Consider the following 17,500-nt stretch of genomic DNA (forward strand, 5'->3'; position numbering starts at 1 on the left):
AATCAATGGATGTGTGATGTGTTTAACCCCGACAAGTCAATTCTTTCTGAGTATTTACAGCAACTCTGTTCAATTTAAACCAATGCTCTCATGTGCAGCATACAGCAAGCGTCACTTTGCAAAATGTAACTCCATGAAGCTTGATGATTTGTTGAACAAGACACACTCACTGTTCCTTTAGCGTATATATATATAGTAGCTGCTCACTGTATTTTATTCTAGGATGGGACAAATACAGAGTCTAAAATGCATGTTTTAACCCTCCTGTTGTCTTCGGGTCAAATCTGACCGATTTACTGCTTTCATCAATCATAACTTTTTAGTTTTACATTCGATTGCATTAAGGCTTCATGATATCCTTCACAGTATTGAACATATGAAATAGCTGATCACCACTTTCATTGGATTTTGGATGATTTAGTCAACTTTGTAACACCATGACCGCCATAAAGAAAAATAATTAGTAACCATCCGGATCAGATAAAAAACACACACACACACACACATAGAGATATGTCCCCCCCCCCTTATGTGCCCAATACCCCGATGTAAATCAAACCTGGCACACACACACACACACACACACACACACACACACACACACACACACACACACACACACACACACACACACACACACACACACACACACACACACACACACACACACACACACACACACACACACACACACACACACACACACACACACACACACACACACACACACACACACACACACACACACACACACACACAACAATTTGACACATTTCCCCCCCTTATGTGCCCATCCCCCCACATGGATCACACCTGGCACACCAACACATGTTCAGTGTCTGTTCTTTGTATATTTACTGCAGTTGTTCAAGTATACCAGTAGTCTGATACAATACTTACAGTTTGAAAGGGTGTTAAATGAAATGTGGTGATGATTAATGGTTTTTGTGTTAATGTAATAGCAGTTAAAACAGGACCGGTCAAATTTGACCGTGAACACCAAAGTAAGGGGGGGGGGAACTAAGGCAATAGGAGGGTTGAGTAGATTCAATTTGATTTGATTCCTCCAATTCCATTTCATCATAAAAATATCTTATTTTTTTATATTTTTGGCAGATATTTGCCTTTATTTGAAACAAGAAATAGGTGAGGGAGACTGAAGGAAAAGTCCTGCCACAAAGGTCCAAATTCAGGAATCAAACCCAGGGCGTTAGGGTTACTGTGTGTGTCATGCATTGAAGGCAACGATGTACAAAATAAAATCATCCTTGTTTTAATTAGGAATAGTTTTTTTTATATGCAAGTGTTGTTTTTTGCATTTACACCACTTGCATTGGTTGTTGACAAATCCTTTATTTAAAGATGATCTGATGGCATTTTCCCATTTTTTGGAAAGGGAACAGTGTAAAAAAAGGAATGAGAAAAGGGGTATAACATGTATCGTAACATCGAGGAACAAACAAATGGCATAGTCTAAAACTTTTCTTTTATCCACTTACCAAAAGTACATTTTACAATGAAGATACAAACTCAACAAATACAAAAAACTGTGAACACTGACTGAATTTCTGCTGTCATGATGTCATGTTATTTATCTAATATATCATATTCAAATTACTTGTATATAGACTCTCCTTGCACAATTTAAACTATCTGTTGTATTGTGTTGCACTGTTGGAGGAGCCTGTGACCTCAGATTTTCATTGACGTACCTACACTAGCTATGTACACATGATAACACTGAGATAACATTAACCTTGTGTTGCTCCGTTTTAAAAAACAGTAAATAACTGTGATTTCTTTCTTTTCTCTCTTTACACCCGTCTCAAACTGAAGCCTGCAGGTTGGACTTTTGACTCCTTCTGGCATCATGGCACCCACCAACTATTCCTCCTGCCTCCTCTTCCTCCTCCTCACCTTCCTCTTCCTCACTCCTCCCCCCGCCCTCACCCAGGACCCCTCGGTCACCACGGTAACATCCTCCTCAGAGGGTGGCGAATCGTTGACCATCCCGACCGCCGCTCAGTCCAATCAGACGACGGCCAGCAGCTACGCGGAAGAAAAAACGACTCAAGACTCTCTTCTGGAAACGGGGGTGTCCACTCCTGCCAGCGGGGGGGAGGGGGGTGACGACGAGGACGCCCTCCCCTCAGGTGGGATGCGTTGCCAAGGTTACTACGACGTGATGGGCCAATGGGATCCGCCGTTCAACTGCAACGCGGGCGTTTTCCTGCACTGTTGCGGCACCTGTTTCTACCGGTTCTGTTGCCAGTTCAGAAAGCAGCGCTTGGACCAGAACATCTGCTCCAACTACGACACCCCCATCTGGGCCAACACCGGGAAGCCCGTGGCAACCGTAACCCAGGGGGGAGACGATATGGACCGGGACCGCACGCACCTCATCGTCTACATCATCTGCGGCGTGGTGGCCATCATGGTGCTGGTCGGCATCTTCACCAAACTGGGCCTGGAGAAGAGTCGCAGGGGGAGTTCAGCGGGAGGTGGAACGGGGGACATCAACTCCAGGTGAGGAGAAAGACGGAGGGCGGGGAAGGCGTGTTTCCATTCAAATGACAAGCTAATGTTTTCAGAGAACTTTTGAAAGGAATTGGAGTTATGCGTGTTAAGATCTGGCTTGTCGACTTGTAGCATTGCCTTTGTGAAGTTTGCGTTATAGGCTACGTACGGCTGTAATCTACAAGTCAAATAAGCAGAAATTACAAACAAAACAAGTCTCTGGCAACTATCTAGGGGTGAGGTCAAAACATTTTTTAATGCAAATAGTGCAAAGTGAGTTTTCGTCAACTCGTTTGCAGAGGAGTTTTGGCTAAAGTTGGTGCTATAGGCCAGTGATTCTCAAATGGGGGTACGCGGACCCCTAGGGGTACGTTGGGGTACTGCAGGGGGTACGTGAGATAAAAAAAAAACTAAAAAAAGTTAATTAAAAAAATACCATGCATGATTACAAAAATAATCTTACTACAATAAGTTAAATAACAATTTTACATAAAATATTCCTAGAACCACCTCATATAAACATGTTAAATGTGTGTATTGTATTTTATAGTTTTGCATAATATATCATTTTGTTCATTGGTTTGTTAAACAGATATTACTTCAGTTGAAAAACTCGTTGGAAAAATCTATTTTAAAAAAATGTCGTTATTTTTTTTCACTATATTGTAATTATCTGTACTGTATAGCCTTTTTCGATCAAAAATGTTCGGGGTCGGTCAGGGGGTACTTGGCTGAGAAAATGTTCCAAAGGGGGTACATTACTGAAAAAGGTTTGAGAAGCACTGCTATAGGCTACACTCGTGATCTACTAGCAAACTGAGTAAAAGGAATAGAAAAGTCCATTCAAATGTCAAGCATCATTTTTTACTTTTGAAAGGAATCAAAGTTATGCGTGTTAATTTGTAGCGTTGGCTTTTGTGAAGTTGGCGGGTAGAGAAGTCGTGTTTCCATTCAAATGGCAATCATATTTTTTAGAGAGCTTTTAAAAGGAATCGGAATTGTGGCGCGTTAACATCTGGTTTGTCAATAATGAACTCGTAGCATTGGCTTTTGTGAAGTTGGAGCTATAGGCTATACGTACCGCTGTAATCTACAAGTAAAATAAGTAGACGTTGCAAACCAGGAACAAAACAAGTCTCCGGCAACTATCTAGGGGTGGGGTCCCAAAAAATAAATGCAAATAGTGCAAAGTCAGTTTTCGTCAACTGGTTTAGAGCAAATGAACTTGTTTAAGTTGGTGCTATAGGATACGTTACCTCCGTACAGTCACTAGCAAACTGAGTACAATAAGTAGAAGTTGCGAACTGGAACCGTACACCTTGCCTTGGTTATCAAACAATCTTGGGAGATAGAAAAGTTAAGCAAACTTCTGAAATGAGTAATATGATGTGCAGATGAAACTGGCTACACCTAGTTTTGTAAGAAGTTGGCGCTAAAGGCTACGCATGGGCATGGCCAGTAAATGTAATAAAACCAGATCTAACTTCTTATGAGAGAAAGATGGAGAGAGGTTTGGAGCAAATCAACTCAGTTACAGAATAGTTTCATGAGAAGCAGCTCCATCTAACAGCGAATGGAGTCAAATAAGTCCAAGTTGGAAACAAAACAAGTGGCATTGGTATTTAACCATCTTACGGGAGAAAAAACGGGCCGAGGTCTTCAGGAGTTGAAGCGAACTTTTGAAATGTTGCAAAAAAAATAAATGCAACCTATGTGGAGCGGATAAATGAAGCTACAGCTAGTTTTGTCAGAGGTTGGCACTAAAGGCCACACACGACTGTAATCAGCAGGTAATCAGAGATAATGAAGAGGTGGTTCCAATCATGACATCAAACTATCTTAAGAGAGAAAAAGAGAGAAGTTCTCAAGGAATATCGGAACATTTCACTAATGCCATAAATTACACGTGTGTGTGTGTGTGTGTGTGTGTGTGTGTGTGTGTGTGTGTGTGTGTGTGTGTGTGTGTGTGTGTGTGTGTGTGTGTGTGTGTGTGTGTGTGTGTGTGACACAGATAGAGAATACATTTAAGGCACACAGTTATGTATGTTTGTGTATGTTTGTGAACGCATACGTATGTGTGTGTATTATGATGCATTTGCAGGCATGTTGGAAAGTTGGAAATTCTGACTTCACCCAAGCAGCAGAACATTTCTGGAAAACAAAAGTAGAAGAAATTCCCGACGCAGCTTCGTGTTGCCTAACAAACACTCTGTCGCTCCAAGTTTACAACCTCCAACTCTGACTGTGTCGACTAACGCGCCCGTGTGTGTGTGTGTGTGTGTGTGTGTGTGTGTGTGTGTGTGTGTGTGTGTGTGTGTGTGTGTGCGTGCGTGTGTGTGTTTGCGTGCATGTGTATGAGCTCTAATACTTTTCTAACAACATAAGCAAGTATCACCGGCTCAACTCAACCATAAAACATTTGAGAAGATACATTTTCCCTGGAGGTGCACAAATACTGGAAAGTGTCGAATTTAGCAAAAACTCTGAGGGAAGAGAGTCAAAAACTGATAGAAATTGGGAAATCCTGTTGATCTTAAAATGCTATTTGAGTATAAGTGTGCTTTATGAGCGTTGTAATCCTCATAATCATTACATCCTTTCACGCCCTCATTTTGATCATTGTTTTTTCTACATGTTTCCAATTTATCATTGTTTTTAATTTCTTTGGACCTTTTTCTTTCTTTTTCATTTGCTTCTGTATTTCACCCTTTGTTTACCATTTGCTTTGCTTGTAAGCATCACTTGTATTTGAAATAACCGAAAAATCAAAAGAAATACAAAAATTGACCAAACGATTTTTGCTCCTAAAAGAAATTCGTATTGTTGTTGTGCAAAAATTCCTTCTTTCAAGTTTTTCTCAGGTGTGCACGGTTTTACAAAGAGTTATTTAATATGAATAGGATCGACTGTCATAAATTCAGCCTCTGTGCGCTTAGGAAAAGTCTATTTCCAACAGAAATGAACAGACGAAGAATACTTTTAACATTTACAGTTTCGGTCTTACACACACACACACACACACACACACACACACACACACACACACACACACACACACACACACACACACACACACACACACACACACACACACACACACACACACACACACACACACACACACACACACACACACACACACACACACACACACACACACACACACCGCTGCAGTGGTGTTAAATACGTGGTCCAGGGTTCAATCTGTTCCCCTCAGGAGAGCAAACTGCGCGCAGCGTGGGCTCAAAGCTCCTCACTTTCATCTCTATCTGGAGATAATTCTTCTTATCTCCTCTGCTTTTCTCTTTTCTGATATTCCACGAATCTCCATTTCATCCCGATGAGTTTCTTCGTCACAAATCACACTGCACGTGTCACTCAAAACCTCTTAACTCCACATCTCATTCTCCATCCTTTCTGCTCCTTTTCCTGCAGCCTTCCCACTTCTTTTCAACCCTTTTTCTCCAAAGAGCCGAGGCCAGTTTCAGCCACTCATCTTTACTCACTCCTCTCCTTCCTTTTCATCTCGCATGCCTCAGACCTCACTCCTCTCCCTTTTAGTTGAGAAAGTGGAAGGATAATCGGTCATCGTTGGCACGGCCGTGGATGAGATTTTTGGTGACAGTTCGGGGAGAATTGGGCAATTTAAAATCGGATAACATCACTTTGAACATTAGAAACACCTGCAGACTGTTCATAGTGGGTTGTCTTATCAGGACACACGTTATAAGACATCCAATAATGATTAATGGTGAATACTCTACCAGTTGAACTTAAAACCCGCACTGATTTTAACTCGTTTTCTTACGGTGCAAAAAGAATGATATTAAGCAACCAGTCATGCCAACATTAATCACACTGTAATCTGAGTTTTTTTCATTTGAACTGTATTATTATTAGATATTTGATTTAAGTGTATTTGAAGTGTAATCAGTATTATGTTTGTAACCTGTATTTAAATCAGGCTTTATAATTATTTGAGTGACCGAGATCATGTAAGTGTATTTCAAGTGTATTTATTAATTTATTGAGCTGTACTTAAATCAGGTTTTTAAATAGTTTGACTGATAGAGATCATGCAATGTTATTATTTGTTTATTGGTTGTTATGAACCTGCCTGAGGACCACAGATGGAAATTAGCTATTAGCTATAATCTGGCATATTGCATCTCTTCTCTTTGCTGAGATTAATGTTTTGTATGCATGGTCATTCTATAAATAAATACAGATACTAAAATCTTGAGTGAAAAAGGGGAAAGACATAATGCATTTTTGGCCTATAGGTGGGATGTTAGGGACACTTTTGGGGAACATTTGGGAAACGTAAAATCATATATTGTTCTACAAATAACATCAGTTGAATGAAGCAACTTTTTGAATCAGACGTGCCTAAGAAGACATGCTTTGAGGGTTAATGGTTTGCATTTTAATTGAGAAAGTGGTCAGAAAAGGAGCTCCAGCTGCTAGGCTAACCTGAGCGTTGGATAACACACACAGCAGGATTAATATTTCACAAACCCCCCCCCCCACGCCCTCTCCTCAGTGAGCACATCTCCACAGATTAGCGCTCGTCCTCCTCACGATTTAACAAATTTCACCAAGATTACAGCTTCACCGTTTTCTGGACTCATCGCCTCCTTTACTTATTAGTGACATAAATGCCTGGTCCAGAAGTGAGCGTGCAGCTGAGACTTCTTCAATGCACCTGCACATTTTTTATTTATAGTTAATTTCCCGCCCATGGTCTTCCTCTCCTCATCCTGTGAGCAGAGGATGATTAACGCTGCGAAATCCCAGCTCTCCTGAATCAGCTTTGAAAATTAAAATCCAAAATGATCCTCCCCTCAGATTAACACACACACACACACACACACACACACACACACACACACACACACACACACACACACACACACACACACACACACACACACACACACACACACACACACACACACACACACAAACATGTGAACACCTTCAGTGGTCTAAAGTAATTAAGTATATTAATTTAAGTTCTTACTTTAAGAAGATAATAAGATATGTGTACTGTAAGTTATTACAATCAATTACATAAATAATAAAAGTGCTTTTTCTCGTGCACCCGTAGATTTTGGAAGTCAATATTTTACTATTTGCATTCAAATATTGAACTATTATAGCATATACAAAGATAGATCATCTCATAAATAAACATGAATGCACCAATTACCATAATCCAGTAATCTGCATTGGACTATTTATTGAATTTTTACTTAACACAAAATATTGATTACTTCTTCCACAACTGCCCAGTGTGATTGGTCAGATGTCCCGCCCCTTAGCCTATCACGTTGCAATGTGTTGGAGCGTTAGCCAATAGAAGCGCGAGTATTATGTGCTGTTTACACGATAACGCAAACGGTTGTATCCAAAACTTTTCTCTTTCGTTTAGCCCGTTCGTTCACACGAGGCCGTAAAGGAAACGTGGAAACGGACCCTGCAAACGATAACGGGTCCCAAGGTGGATAGATCTGCAACCGGAACGCTCTGGGGGGCCAAACGGCTCCGTGTGTACGCCCTCCTATTTATCATCTACCTTCCAGCTCTCGGCCATATCTTCAGAAAATACGCAATCCAATTTCACTGCTACGCGGATGACGCCCAGCTCTATTTCTCCACCAAACCCACTTCCACTCTCCCCCCAACTGCCCTTTCCGACTGCTTACTGGAAATCAAATCCTGGTTCTCATCCAACTTTTTAAAACTAAACAGTGATCAAACTGAGTTTCTCTTAGTTGGCTCCAAGTCCACTCTGGCCAAAACTGACAAATGTTTCCTCACTATTGACAATTCCACAGTCCCACCCTCCCCCCAAGTTAAGAGTCTGGGTGTCATCCTTGACAGCACCTTATCATTTGAAGCTCACATCAACAACATCACTCGATCTGCCTACTTCAACCTCCGCAATATTAATCGCCTCCGCCCATCACTTACACCCAACAGCACCGCCATCCTCATCCACGCCCTCGTTACATCCCGTATTGATTATTGCAACTCCATCCTCTCTGGTCTTCCTCACAAATCCCTGCTTGAGTTCCAACTGGTCCAAAACTCAGCCGCCCGTATCATTACCAGAACTCCTTCCATTAATCATATCACTCCGGCTCTCCAACAACTCCATTGGCTGCCCGTTAAATACCGCATAGATTTTAAAATGTTGCTCCTCACCTTCAAGGCCCTTCACATTCTTGCACCTCCATATCTCTCTGAACTCCTTCACACCCTCTCGTGCCCTCCGATCCTCCTCTGCCTTCATACTCACTGTACCTTCTGCCCGCCTGACCACCATGGGGTCAAGAGCCTTCAGCCACTCTGCACCCCGTCTCTGGATCTCTCTCCCACAAGACATCCGCAATATGGACTCACTCTCAACCTTCAAATCCAGCCTGAAAACACACCTTTTTAAACTGGCATATTCAATATCTTAATTCTTCTAAACTGATTGTTGTTTTTAAGTCTTTGTTTTTAAGTCTTGTATTACTGTGTGATCTTCTTTGTTGCTTGTTTTTAATTATGCTCTGTAAGGTGTCCTTGAAAGCTTTGAAAGGCGCCCATAAATAAAATGCATTATTATTATTATTATAATATAATTTCCTGATAACGATGAGCCATAGTCCCGCCTCTCCCCACCTCTGCTGCTCACTGCTGTAGCATGGTCAGTAGCTACTGTTAGTAGCTACTCGCTACTGCTAATGCTACTGACCATGCTACAGATGTTAGTGCAAAATCTACAGCTCCTCTACCACAACCATCAGCAACAAGTGGACATGGAGAACTACATGAACTACATGTTGCTAAATCCACCGCGGGGCATAAACAGAAGGGCAACCATGCTCGGGGGTCTTCTTCGCTGCTTTTGGTGTATTTTTTGGCGCCACTTACAGGCCCGGCATATGTACTAAAGCGTTTCCAGCGGTCTCGTGTGAACGGACACGTGAAATCACACTATATAACAGAAGTAAACAAAGGAGTCCAATGGAGAGAACACAGGGGTGTTCCATTTACATGCACACAAACCTATATAACACACTGACTACAGGAAAGGGAAAGCCCCCAAAAGCATAATAGGGCCTCTTTAGGTTCATCATCTGAGTACTTCTTCCCAAAAATAGTCTCAGTGTGTAATAGAGAGTGGCGCCTTGGGGTCACATGTGTTCCGTCCAATGAGAGGCTTCCGCTCTATACACAGAGAGTAAACAAACAACAACAATGACCTTCAGGGTTTACAAACATGCACTCAGTTTGATTTACTAAAAGATAGTGGTGGCATTCAAGTTGCACGAGCACTAATGTTCATCCACTAACAAAAGAGAGGGAGGCCAGGAACCTGTGTGTGTGTGTGTGTGTGTGTGTGTGTGTGTGTGTGTGTGTGTGTGTGCGTGCGTGCGTGCGTGCGTGCGTGCGTGTGTGTGTGTGTCCTGATGTTATGTAATGAAGGACAGCGGTATCAATTAACGTTTGACTGCCCTGCCCTGATTTGAGGCGGACAGATAAGCAATACTCAATAAAAACATATGGAACTAAACTCACGGGAATACTTTTCCATTTCAGCCGCTCTCTTTCTCACACACACACACACACACACACACACACACACACACACACACACACACACACACACACACACACACACACACACACACACACACACACACACACACACACACACACACACACACACACACACACACACACACACACACACACACGTTATGATGACTCCAGGACTTAGGGTCATGGTTTATACTTCAAAGGGCGTTTTGTCCCGGTGATGGGATTTTTAGCGTTAAGTTCACATAACGTCCGTTAAACAAAGTCATGTTTAGAAAACTCAGGCTGTGTATAATAAATACTAGTTGACATACACTGCCATTGTATGTAGCGATATCTCGAAGCATTATAAGTAAAATAATGATCTTAAGCTTAAATAAATTGCATGAATATTCACATTCCAGTAATTTAATATTCTGTATATGATTCTGAAAATGTCCATTACGCATAAAAAGTACTTTTACTACTTTGTTATTTTGATGACTATGCTTCTCTACTTTTACTTAAGCAAGATTTTGGATGCAGGATTTGTAACGGTAACAGAGTATTTTTACTTAAGTAACATATATGAGCACGTCTTCCACCTCTGCTAGTCACTACATGTTCTATAATGAGAGCTGTAATGGTATCTCAGAATTCCTCGGCGTTGGTATTCATCCTCATGCGCTGTAACTTGCTTTGTCTTTCTGACTGCTCCCTAATCTCTTCTGATGGCTTATTAGAAAGAGAGGAACTCATGTCCCTTTATAATGACTTACATTAACGTCAGTCTCCATGACTCGTTAGAAAGCCTTTACGTCGTAGATTAAGGGTCACGAGTTTCTCCGTTTTGAATCAGACTTCAGATCTGCAGATATAGAAGAAGGCTGGATTATCATAATCTTCAGGGGGCTGCTGCACGAGCAAAAAACAGTTAGACAAAAACAACATCAAAGCAAATTGTTAAGTAAGAACATACCAACCATAGGGATCTTTTTCACAACGAGGCGAAAATACTTATATAGCATTATCAAATTCTATAATTGGCCATGAGTAACTCAACTTATAAAGTAGGTCTTCTATGGAAGTCGTACCAAAAATATAGACACAAACAAAGTCGTTGTGAGTTTTTGTAAACGTATATACACTGGATGCTTATTTCTCAAATTGAACCAACTCATCTAAGTAATATATAAAGTGTTTAGTAATATTTAGAGAGGCCTTATTCTGCTTTTGAGTTTCCCCTTTCCTGTAGTGTGTTTTATAGGTTTGCAAAGGCCAAAATCCCAAAGTTCTTCTAGGAAATGAGCATCATATGTCCCTTTTAAATGAAGAAAAAACATGTGTTTAGATCCCAATCCTCCATATTTCTTTCCTTATGAGTATTATGCAATGGTATAATACATTTAAGAGAACATACATTGTTTAAATGCAAAGATATTGGTCACCGAATTGCTCACATTGCACACATGTGCTATGACGTTGGATGTTGCTATGGATAATGCAAAAACAGATCACACTGTGCTGATTGCGTGTGTTTTAGATAAATTCAGATTTTATGGGTTGCAATTTAACATTTTCTTAAATGTTTGCAAATATATAGCAAAACAATAAACCCCTGTATCACGATGACCAGATTCCTGCCAAAACACAGATATAATGTTGGACACACGGGCATTGAAAAGTGTGAGAATACACACATATATCCACTTTGCTGATGAGCTCTCCCTCTCATGTCCTTGCTGCTATTTTTACTCTGACTTCCTCTGGTTTAGGGAGACAGGAAAAAGACGCTTGAGGCAGGAAGCACAAAAAAAAAACACAACAGTGTGAGCCCTTAATACCTGTGGGATAATAGGTAAAAAAAAATTGAAGTTTATAGCGAGTTTCCTCAAAGTTTCCTCATTGTCTGCTCCACTTTTTGTTGCCTTGTGATCACCTGCAGGGTTGAGCTGTCACTCTCTGTCACCTCTCACCTATCACTGTGTGTGTCTGCATGCATGTATGCCTGCAAGTACATGAGTTAAAGTGTGCACATGTATGCGCATACATACGTCATCACTTTGCAAATATTCCTCTCAAAGTAAAAGGACATATAGGTTGACATCTTCCTGGGTGAATCAGATGTGACAAATGTCCCCCTGCAGCTGCTCTACCTTCCTCTGTCTACTCGTTTCTCCTCAGAAACACTTTTGGGTCAGCGCCCACTGACTCCATTTCGTCTATTTGCTGTCTGTCTCTGTGTTTATCGGGTTGAAGCAAGAACTGTTGACATCTGAAACAGTTGAACGACTGGCAGCTTTTTTATCCACCATTCCTTGAAGGCTGCATTTCCATTTTTTAAGGCTGTATAAAAAAGCTGATTCCTAGATGAACAATCTTTGTCTGTCACAGTCATATCAGTCAAAAGTGAAGTTCATACGATCAGCAGACACATTGGGTCCCTGTGGCTCCATTTCATCCTCCTCCCAAACTTATAATGGGCCATCTGTCTACAGCTTCAAACAGGCTTGAGAACTAAAAACAACCCCAGTAAAACTGTGTAAGCTACTTGAAAACTTTTGAATTTAGCACAAAACTTTCAAGTTGGATGAGTAAGAAAAATACCAAGGGAGCCAGAGGGGAAGCTAACAGTTAGCTAGCACAAAGAAATCTCATATGGCATCCAACAGCTGAATAATACCTACATTAAACTTAATTGGGTACTTAAGAACTGAAAGATCACCCAGGGAATACTTTTATTTAATTTTCAAGGTGGCTTAAACAAAAAAAATGTCATTGTCTGTTAAAGAAGGGAAGCTACACAAATTAGCTTGTTAGCATGAAAACAGCTGGAGTTGCAGCCTGGATTTATTAGCTGAATAATAATTATAATCCAGACAATCATATACCGTGTAGGCTACTTAAAACCTGATAGATAATCAAACAACTGTATTGCACACTTTAACACTAAAAATATTTTTTTAATTCGTAACCTGTGCTAGAGAAGGAAAGACAACAAGTTAGCTTGTTAGCATGTTAGCAAAACCACAAAGATGCTCTCCGACCTCGCAGTGGGAGACGATTAATAACCAAGAAAACAAATAAGAGAAGTGAATGTGTTGCAGCATCCCAAAGCCTGTAAGTAGGCTACAGATCAACAACATAAAAAAAGCAAAAGATAACGATTCATAACATAAGAGAGGTATACAACTCGTATAGTATAGAGTATGAACTAATAGCAAATAAAGACAAAGTCATGATGAAAGGTGTTACATCATAAAACCTCCTGCCCTCACCCTGCTGAACAATAACCCACACACTGCAGCTTTTACTTGGAAAAATATTTGTATGCGTCACAATTAATCCTGTTTGTCATGCATTTGATAACCACAGCTCTCTAATGTCTCGGAAATGAGTAGTCAGATTTAAATGTAGGTGTAAATACTCAATTGCCTCCAGGTTTTCTGGGGCAGTTTGATGACAGAAAAGCACACAGAAAGCATTTGAACAATTACGTTATTTAAAATATAAGATAATGTACGTGACATTTCAGTAGCAAAAATCTAGCAGAAGCGCTGTGTGTGTGTGTGTGTGTGTGTGTGTGTGTGTGTGTGTGTGTGTGTGTGTGTGTGTGTGTGTGTGTGTGTGTGTGTGTGTTTGTGTGTGTGTGTGTGTGTCAGTAATCATCAGTTACAGCGAGACTGACTCTGACTGTAGTCAGTGTAGACAAGCGGAGGGAGCGATGAGTGACAACAGAGGGGGAATAAAGAGATCGTGACACGGAGATATCTGTCACTGTCGTTTTACTTCCAGTGGATTCTCTAAAAGTTTTGTCTTTATAGATAAATCAAATGAAGGGTCTTAAACTAACTGGGAGGGGTTTGACCCAGATGATCTCTGATCTGTCCTTATGTATATGACATTTAAAGCAGTGCCTTTGATCTGTCAGTGTTTATTATTCAAGATACAGAAGCTTCTTTGTCATTTAATGGCCATTTTTATACCAGGGTAGCATCAGAAAAATAACAGCAGACAAACATATTTTAATTTGACCGCAGAGGTGAAAGATTTTTTTCGATTTGAACTAGAAATAGACTGCAATACTTAAGGTGTTTCTACCTAAATACCTTAAGTATTAAACACCTTAAAGTGATAATAATAATAATCATAATAATTATTATGATTATTAATCTTAATTTTACAACTATAATTTGTCTAAAACCTTAGTTAATAATAATAATAATAATAATAATAATAATATGTCCATCCATCCATCTTCTCCCGATTATCCGTGGTCGGGTCTCGGAGGTAGCAGTTCCAGCAGAGAGCCCCAAACTTTCTTTTCCCTGGCCACATCAACCAGCTCTGACTGGGGGGTCCCAAGGCGCTCCCAGGCCAGAGAAGAGATATAATCCCTCCATCTGGTTCTAGGTCTACCCCTTGGTCTCTTCCCAGCTGGACGTGCCTGGAACACCTCCCTAGGGAGGCGCCCAGGTGGCATCCTAACTAGGTGCCCGAACCACTTCAATTGGCTCCTTTCAACGCAAAGGAGGAGCGGTTCAACTCCGAGTCCCTCCCGGATGACTGAACTTCTCCTGAGGGAGACACCAGCCACCCTGCGGAGAAAACCCATCTCGGCCGCTTGTACCCGCGATCTCGTTCTTTCGGTCCTGACCCATCCTTCATGACCATAATAATATGTGTTATTGTTAATATCAATAGGCTATATTTGTTGATCTATTAATTGTTCATCTCTTTAAAGTTGGAGATCATTTTAATTGTTTTATAAACTTAATAATAACATCTTTTATTTTTTTATTTGCATTTCATATTAACAATCTGCAAAGTAACTAGGAACTAATATTGTAAGATAAATATATTAGTAAAAAGTTAAATGTGTCGAGTAAAAGTATAAAACCGTATAAAGTAGATTAAATGTTATAGTTGGTAAAGTCCGTGAGTACATGTTATTGTTTAACTGTAATATCAGATATAACAGTGTGTGAAAGTGGAAAGATAAAGTGTATGTCCTTAATGTGTATATCTGTATTTAGGACATTTAACATGAATCCATGGAGTGACTCTGCAGCGAGACACACACAGGACTTACTGTAATATTAACTAATCGTGTGTGTGTCTGTGTGTGTGTGTGTGTGTGTGTGTGTGTGTGTGTGTGTGTGTGTGTGTGTGTGTGTGTGTGTGTGTGTGTGTGTGTGTGTGTGTGTGTGTGTGTGTGTGTGTGTATGTGTGTGTGTTCTGGATGGAGTAATTGATTGTTAAAGGATATTAGCGTGGTCTCATCTCACTGCGGCTGTAATGTGATGGGAGAACATGGAGGTAATGATCTCAGGATCCTCGCTGTTACATAACGAGTCGTAATGAGTCCTGGGAGAAGAAACCATAGAGTACACACTTACAGAATATATAAATATCACGTAGTCCATACATCTCTATGGTCGGGAACAAGAGGAATCCTTCTCTATAAATGCTTTTGTAAAATTGCAAACCAAATGAGTAAATGTAGACAATGCCGTCTGCACATGTTCTTGTTTAATTGTTGCACATTAACAGAAAGAAAGGTTGTTTAAGATAATTACCTACAGACAAAATCATAATGTTTTCATGCAGTGGTCATTTTTTTTGAAGTCTTGTTCAGAATAGTGGAAAGAAGAACATCCAAAATACACATTTAAGCGTTTTTTCTAACTAATATTGTCTATTTGGGTCTGCACAAAACTCCTAAATTCACCAAAAGTCAGAATTAGCATAACATAATGCCTCGTTAAAACATAACCTTTAGAGAACTTGTAAAATAATAAATAATGGTCTTAATGTCAGTACTTAACTGGGAAAGTTAGATGATGATATTAGTTCAATCGTGTTTTACTTAACCAACCTGTAGTGTTTTTTATAATGACTTTCTCAAGACATCTGTAAAGAACTCAATATTAGTTTTTACTGTTCATCCAAAGCCAAGAATCTCCGCTTCAGTAGCGCTTACATATACCAAACTTTCCATTTTCATTTCTATCTTCATGTCTTGACAGAGGGGAGTGGAAGATATTTGGATGATGTGAGAAATGGTGGAATTTTTGGTCGTTCTTGTAACTGCAAGATCACTAATTCCCAGAGGAGAGATTACAGTAATTAAAAGATGAGGCACAAATGAATTGAGCAGCAAGCCACGAGAAGCTGGGGTTTAAAACTAAGGGGTCCTTTTATGGGGGCTTATTGAATTATGAAAAGATGACTTAATGTACCTGGCAGTGTTTATTGTTTTACAAATTATACTGAGGCTGCTTTTGTGATGGTTGTTAACCAGCTCTCTCTTAACGTGTGCAAGCAGGAAATAGCCATCAGGCTTTTCAACTTTTTCCACTTGGACCTTTTGTATTTTTTAAACTAAAAACGTCATTGTAGTTACAGAAATGTTTCCAAGCATACGCAGTGGAAATCCTGCTTCTAGGCAAGTCACTTTTATGTTTCATATTAAGGACATAATTTAATTGGATATGGATACTTAAAGAGACATGCAAACAACCTTCTTATAAACTGGGATTTTTACATCGGAAATTGAAACAAGTTCTGTGGCATTCACACATTTATGATACGTAAACGTTTTGTTTAGAAAGATTATCGTTACCTAATAACACCGCTTTATGATTTTTGAAGCATGAATGCAGTCGCCTGGGGTTAAAAGCTAATGTTGGGCTATAGAGGAACTACAGCACGGTCCGGCAGTGGCTCAGTCGGGGCTTGGACTGTGAGCCGTAGGGTCGCCGGTTCAAGTCCCCGACCAGACCTAAAATATGGAGTGTGGACTGCTACTTGGAGAGGTCCTAGTTCACCTCCTGCCCTGCCGTGGTGCCCTTGAGCAAGGCACCGGACACTCCCCTTCCCCCCTCACTCCCATTGCTCCCCGGGCGCTAAGTTAAATGCAGAGGCCACATTTCACTGTGTGTGCTGTGTGCTCTGCCTGTGAGACCATTAAAGAGGGTTTCATTCCTCCCATTCTATCTACATGACTTCACGTCACCACCGCTAAGCTAAAGGCGGCTAATGTTGGGCGTGATGACGTTTAGTCGTCTAATTTAGACACTTGTTAGCAACCGCTGTTTTTAAATTCACTAGTGGGGTATTTACTGACGTATTTTATGTCATAAAACAAAATGAGAAACCAGACAAAGTGTTGTAGCATGACAATGTGGAACGATATCAGTATATGGAATCTGATTATGGCTGCACATTTCTGAGCAAACGCGCACCTGCTTACTCCTCATTTCAAAGATTAAGACTTGGGAGCTATTTCTGTCAATCCATCCCGCCCCGGAGTCTTTCAACCAGCCGCACGGCCATCTCCCTTCTCTATTTCAATCGGCTGCACACACACACACACACACACGCACACGCACGCGCACGCGCACACACA

At 40.6% G+C, this 17,500-nt stretch overlaps 1 protein-coding gene across 1 annotated transcript in view; it reads left to right on the forward strand.

Annotated features, from left to right (window-relative positions):
- Positions 1-17,500, forward strand: part of shisa8b (shisa family member 8b) — a 37,759-nt gene that overhangs the window by 624 nt on the left and 19,635 nt on the right. Inside the window, exon 2 of the mRNA XM_079660574.1 lies at positions 1,837-2,526. Within this exon, the coding sequence (XP_079516700.1) occupies positions 1,871-2,526 (656 nt within the window). The 5' untranslated portion in view covers positions 1,837-1,870. The remainder of the gene's footprint in view (positions 1-1,836; positions 2,527-17,500) is intronic.

This window comes from Notothenia rossii, assembly GCF_949606895.1.
Source record: "Notothenia rossii genome assembly, chromosome: 11".
Classification (NCBI taxonomy): Eukaryota; Metazoa; Chordata; class Actinopteri; order Perciformes; family Nototheniidae; genus Notothenia; species Notothenia rossii.